The 7,034-nt window shown below is 38.7% G+C and overlaps 1 protein-coding gene across 1 annotated transcript; it reads right to left on the minus strand.

Annotated features, from left to right (window-relative positions):
- Positions 1-248: 248 nt before the first annotated feature.
- Positions 249-4,839, minus strand: mtrf1l (mitochondrial translational release factor 1-like). The gene is made up of 8 exons (XM_026191084.1): positions 3,683-4,839; positions 3,490-3,569; positions 3,212-3,316; positions 2,947-3,025; positions 1,723-1,886; positions 1,420-1,537; positions 905-1,041; positions 249-676 (listed from the first exon to the last, which is right to left on the minus strand). The coding sequence occupies exons 1-8, from the start codon at positions 4,080-4,082 to the stop codon at positions 464-466; spliced, it is 1,296 nt and encodes a 431-aa protein (XP_026046869.1). The 5' UTR covers positions 4,083-4,839; the 3' UTR covers positions 249-463.
- Positions 4,840-7,034: the final 2,195 nt, after the last annotated feature.

Here is a 7,034-nt window from a genome sequence, read left to right on the forward strand (position 1 = left end):
TCAGACTTTCCTGGCAGCAGATTCCTGCCTTGTCCTGTCCAGTTAATACTTGTTACACATCTGGCAGCATTTTTTGAAGGCTGCCCAGCATGAGACAATCACTGGAGAATCCATCTGCTATTATAATGAAAACAGATGAAGAATCTGCTGTGTTCATTTTCATTTCTGTTGCATGAAACGTGTTAGAATCAAATTTTTGAATTTCTCTTTCTTCAACTCACGAGTTACCAAAACATACGACTTTGTGATCACTGTGCAGCTCATACATTTTATTTACCACTTTTTTTTGTTTGTTGTGACGCTGCTTATCACCTTCAGATACGCATCTCGTATCAGGCACTGCTGAGATTTGTGCCCACTTTCAATGCATCATCTTCTTCTTCCCCACACAGTTTTTACAGTCTAGGAATGACCAGCATTACATTACTATTTGAAATAAATGCACATTCTGTAAGAGACAAAGTCATGAGCTGTCCTGACTGTTTTCTCCCAGCAGTTCCATGAGAATCTCCTGGTTGGAAAACTCCTTAAGTGAAGAGTTCATTTCATCCAGAAGATCCTCTCCCAGCAGGAAGCTTTTTAAATCGTGCAGAGTCAAGCTGATCCGGTGGTCTGTTATGCGATCTTGGGAAAAGTTGTAGGTCCGAATCTTCTCTGATCGTCCTTTAGTGCCGATCTGGAGGACAAGGAAGAGGAGAAGCACTGAATTTAGCAATGTTTGTTACTTCTAGCAACAAAACCACTAATATCTTACCTGTGTTTTCATTATATTTTCACACCAGTCAAATTCAACATCATGTCAGAGTTTTAGAGACAAAGCATCACATCTGTATTTTATGTTGTATTTTATGGTTTCCACCTGTGGTTTACCTTTAACTGTCCTTTGTATCTCACTGTGTCCCACCTGTATTTTCCGCTGGTTGTAGCGTTTGCTGGTCTCCTCTTCCAGCTTCATGCTGTACAGTTTTGCTCTCAGGGACTTCATGGCTTTCTCCCTGTTCTTCAGTTGGGATCGCTCCTGCTGGCATTCCGCGACCACACCTGCCCAACAAACACACAATAAAGATCTACTTTACTGCATTTATCCATCCTTACATTTTCTTCCCCTTATCTAATTCAGGGTCGTGGGGGATCTGGAGGCTATCTACTGGATAAGATACAGGGTACAGCCTGGATAGGTTGCCAGTCTGTCGCAGTGCTAATACATATGCACAAACAACCATTCACGCTCACTATCACACCTACAGTCAGCTTACAATCACCAATTAACCTAGCTCTTTTCAACCACTTTAAACAGCACTGTCATCTCCTTTCATTAATAATCTATGAAAAACAGTCCATTTTCCCCATTAGTGGAAAGAATAAAAGATGCCCGAAACTTGTTTGCCATGTATTGCATTCAGTTTGTACAGTTTTTACCTGTAGGAAGATGAACTATCCTGACAGCGCTGTCTGTGGTGTTGACATGTTGACCTCCAGCTCCACTCGCCCTCTTAGTGTCTATCCTGAGATCCTTTGGGTTTATTGTGAAAGAGATCTGACAAGAACACACACAAACACTACAAATTACACATACTACATATATTTAGATAAGCAGCAGCTAAACAGAACAAAACACTCTGGAAACTTTGTAAGTTTATTGAGGATTCATTTAAGCAAACTGAGCTGTTTTAACAGCATCCTTGTTATTTGGATACATCCATCTATCGTGTGCAGCTGTACCTCAGTGGGCTGGGGCAGCACAGCCACAGTCATGGTGCTGGTGTGCATCCGGCCCTGTTTTTCAGTCTTGGGAACCCTCTGAACGCGATGAACTCCTGCCTCAAACTTCATCCTTTTGTAGCTCTGAGGGCCGCTGATACTAGCTGAGGCGTGACGTAGTCCACCTGTTCATATGTGAGCAGTGAAAAAAATGTGAATTCAGTTTTTTATTTGGCAAATAATTAACATAGATTAACATAAATAAATTTAATATTTGTGTATTCTTATTTTTGTTTTGTTTTTGTTTTTTTACAATAGGTGGTCTAAGGAATTTGTTAAGCACTGTAGCATAAAAAAGCTGATTTCCCTGATGTTGTTTTATTATAACAACCGCTAAAATGTCACTACTCTAATACAAAAACAGATGGAAAAAATTAGGTATGAATTGAGTCTTTTAATGTGACCATGAATAAAGTATTTGTTTTGGTGCATGTTTTTAGATTACAAGTTTAAAAATGAACCTTTGCCCACTGTTTACTGGCACTATTTGAATCCATGCTGCCAAACATTCAGCATTTCTGTGACACAAGGGCTCCCTCTTGTGCTTGATATAAGTTATTACAATTTTACCAAATCAAAGCTTCAGGCCTTTGCTGTTTTTTGTAAACACATATTTTACGAATCTACTTTTTCTTCTTTTTTTAATTAGACATCACCTCATAACCTAAATTTCAGTCACTAGCTGAAAAATTGCCAAACACTGTCTTTTCCATGTGGAAAGGACACATAAAATTGAGTTCACTCTGATTCTGATACTAAACGAGAAAATCCGTAAAAGCGTAAGAGTGACCACGTGACTGAGACCAATTTGATTCTTCTCTCAAATTTGTTAAACAAGCATTTCTGTTTTCTGTGAAGTTTTCTTAGTGCATGGCATTATTTTTGTTTGTGCTTTCTTTTGTCTTTTAGGATTATTACTTTGCTATGACTAAATATAGTAATTCGAAATTTGGCTTCTGTAAACTACATGATTTCATATATATGATGCTGAGCTTGTGTCTTTAACTGAACAGATCTATTTTAATTTCTTTCCTTCATTTGGAAATCCAATAAATAAATTAAGGGAATCTATTTTTAAAAAAAAAACAACTGTAATGATAGTTTTCTTAAAAGGTGTAACAATGATATGATGGCAAAAATACATTTGTGGAAGATTTTGTAATAGAAATGTATGTGTCGACTGACCTAGCTCACTGGTTGTGTGCTCCAGGATGTCAAAGGACCAGCTGTGGTGATGAGCAAAGCCCTGGTACATGTCAAACACCTTAAGGGGAGAGGAAGTTGGCATGTAAATACAGAAAAAAAACCTTTCGCTTAATTCTTTATTTTTTTTATTCTTTCTTTATTCTTTATTGCAGATGGCAATTGTGTCTGTGAGCATCCCGTTTTTGGCCTGCTGCAATAGCAATATTCAATTTAAAATAACTAATACACATATGTACTTCCTGACCTCAGCAGTGAACAGCATGGCTTCTTGACCACCAACGCCAGCGGTGACCTCCAGGACGAGGTCACTCAGATCAGTCTCCTCCTCTGGAATCAATAGATCCAGAATCTGATTTGATGATGCATGTTGATTAACAAGAGAAATGTGATAATGTGTCAGCTGTGCGACAAGTATAACAACACTGAAAATGCCAAGAGAAACGCTGTCAGCGCGCTCAATAAGATTTACCAACAGCTCGGTTGAGACCTTGATATCACAAAGTGAAAAAATCAAGTTTCTACCTTTTGTCTAAGAGTTTGAATATCTTCCAAACAGCCTGCTCTCTCCACTTCTGCCAGTTCCAGCAAAGATGGGTCTTCATCTTTGAGGAAAAACAGACACAAATACAATTTTTACCATAATCTGAGAGTGATTCTACTCTCACAAAGTGAGAGCCAAATGTGGCTTATTAATTAGAGATCTTTCTCCACAAACCTTTCAGAAGCGTCTCAGTCTCTGTAATCTCTTTTTGCTTGGTGTCCAGCTCTCTGATGGTCTGGATAAGAGGAGCCAGAAGGGACACTTTGGTCCTCTTGGCCTTCAGTTCATCCTCACTGCACTGCTCCTCTCCCAAATTACCACTGATGGCTTGTAAACATTCGCTGTACTGTGCCTCAGTCTTCCTCAGGTGCTCCTGCAGAGACTTCCTGGCAAAAATCTCATCCACTGACAGCAACTTCACCATCAGTGGTGTGCTGGTGTAAAGAGTTCTTTTAGCTCGATTTTCAACACTTTGGTTTAAGACATATGGTGGTTTTTGAAAGTAAGGTATCCATAGGTTATAGGCAGACTCTTTTACTCTGGGCAGAAGGTTTACAAGTCTTCTGTAAGCCATTTTACATGTAGATGTGGATGAAATATTCACTGCGTAGTAAACAGACTTGATTTTTGCCGGTCTCTAGTCCATTTAGCCAAATCTCATTCAAAAATACAAAAGTTGGTATTTATTTATGTTTTAACACAAATAAATTACTCCCAGATACTAGGGACCATTTTTGACCCGAGCACAACACAAGGGTTACGATACAGCCTATATAGTGAAGAAAAATTCTTCAACTTGGCGTAAATATAACACGGTAGTGATAATTTTACTTTTTTAAAATTTTGTAACAGGTTCAAGTCAGTGGTGAGCAGCTATAAGGCGGAATACTACAACCAACAACAGATTATTCTTTTGGATTTAGAAAATCTTTGACAAAACATGGCTGATGGGCGGGGTTTTTACTATTAAGCCTGAACTAATCTACAAAAACATGATATGAATATCTGAGGAGGTAAACAACTCACTGAAGGTTCCCTGCTAGCTCAACGTGATCATGAAATCAAATGTCAAGCTGCCGAATGCTTTACTCCATTTTTCCAGTTAGCGGTGTCTATATCTGAACAGGCTCCAGTCATTAATTCTTTAAACATTGTCTAGAAACGTCCTATTAACATCATTTACAAACAGCTTGCGTCGTTACCACCTTGCTAAAGGGCGCAGACATATTGAACATTTTCTTCTTTTTTTCATATTTCTTGCGGTTGGGAAACAGCTTTACAGTTCACTGCTGCCACCTCCTGGATGGTGCTGTGTACTGCACCTGGCCACAATGAGAAACTAAAGAATGGGTTACCACACATGGGTCCGTTCTTCGTACCTCGCTTACTACATCCAAGATCAAATCATCGCTATTCCGGTTCTCCGAACACACCTGTTGTTGACGATTAGTATAGCTGGATGAAGTAATGTGAGATCACTGGGTGGCTTAACAGGGGCTACGCATCGATAGTAGAAACATTGATCGGCAACCCTTTGATTGGTCGGCGAAAATGTCGAAGGAGCGCGCTCGGTATTTTTCGGCAGCAGAGCAAGAACTCTTGATTGAGGGATTTCAGGAGTTTCAGAGTTTAATTAAAACGCAAGGGAACACTGCAAAGGCTGCAAAAGCAAGGAGAGAGGGCTGGCAGAAAGTTGCTGACAAATTTAACTCGTAAGTAATTTAATAATAATAATAATAATGGATTGGATTTATATAGCGCTTTTCAAGGCACCCAAAGCGCTTTACAATACCACTATTCATTCACTCTCACATTCACACACTGGTGGAGGCAAGCTACAGTTGTAGCCACAGCTGCCCTGGGGCAGACTGACAGAAGCCAGGCTGCCATATCGCGCCATCGGCCCCTCTGGCCAACACCAGTATGGCGGTAGGGTAAATTTATTATATTATATTACATTATATCATATTATATTATATTACATTATATCCTCTTTCACATTAGAGCCACAACAGGACCCACTAGAACATGGGAACAAGTAAAAGTGAAATATAAGAATATCCTACAGAATGGTAATATTTATCACTTATATTGCTTTTATTCTCTAAGAAAGAGACCCTGAAATAATCTGTTTGTTTGTTTATAACAGCAACCAAGAAAAGGGCAGAGCAAAAAAAGACAGGTGGTGGTCCTGCACCCCCTCGTCAACAAGTTGGTTAAGTAAATAATACCCTCACGGGAATATCGATATCTCTCAATGAGCACACTGTCGCGCTGAGCTAAAGGATCCTGTCTATCCCGCAATATACGCTGAATTCTGAGGACTCTCCTTATCAATCTTGCACCTTCCGCAATGGGTGGCTCGCGTATACGGACAGGACATGGCTGCGACAGACTTCCCAAATCCACCTTCGCTTTTATAGCCGTGGTCTCTCATCTTGATTACACGAAGTAATTTACTATTACTACTCTACAATATGAATTACATCGGAAATAATCAAATACATGAAATAGAATGATTAATAGTACATTTCCCTTTTTTTAGGAAATGACCTGTATGTATCTGTATGGAATCAATAAAAGGATCAAGTACTGCATTAACTTTAGTTACATTGATAATATTTATTTATGGTAAAACAGTGGTAAAATATCGCTGTTGCTTTCGGACATACCTGAGTGGCCGCGATCTAATCTTGTTTACATAAAGTAAGCCTGCTCCCGAGCAGGTTTACGCTTACGGATCTGTTGCTATGACAGCAAGTCCCGGATGAGCTTCGGAGAACCGAACGATCCAAGATCACGCGAAATCGTCAACAATCAAATCCAGCTAACTTACTTAGCGAGGTACGAAGAACGGAGGCTTCCAGCTTCAGTTTGACTGTAATTTCATATTTACTTCTAATTTCTGACTACCAATTTGTTAACTTGGAAGAGATAGTCTAATTGAAATTAGACTACATACTGATGTTTTTGTTTTTTATGGTATAATTTATCATATATTCTCAAACCGGCATGAAAGTTGAATAAAAATGGCATTTTCTTCATATTTGTGACTAAGAATTTCATGTCATTCAACATGTTTATTACCCATTTCTGAAGGATATAACTATTTACCCTTCAGAAACTGTCACAACTGAAGAAGCCTCTCAGATGAGAGGTGAACCGTCTTCATATAACTTAAAGAAGTTGTTTCTTTCCAATCTCCCTAGACTTCTAAAAAAAGAATTTAAGATGGAATGACCCCCATGTTATTCTTTGACCAAACTTATTGAAACTAACCTTAGATATGAGCACACCTTCTTCTTTGAGCTAATGATATAAATGAATACTAAATTCAGTAAGTTTCCCATCCTTGATGAACTTGTCAACAAAATCCACACTGTAAATGCTACTTGAACAGACAAGGAAAAGACAAATATCAGATATACTGTCATAAATTATATTTTAGAAATACATTTGAATGAATTTAGCCTATTGGATGTGCAAATGTGTAATGTTAATAAATCCCTGACCCCCAAGATAAACA

Source organism: Astatotilapia calliptera, chromosome 13, assembly GCF_900246225.1.
Source record: "Astatotilapia calliptera chromosome 13, fAstCal1.2, whole genome shotgun sequence".
NCBI lineage: Eukaryota > Metazoa > Chordata > Actinopteri > Cichliformes > Cichlidae > Astatotilapia > Astatotilapia calliptera.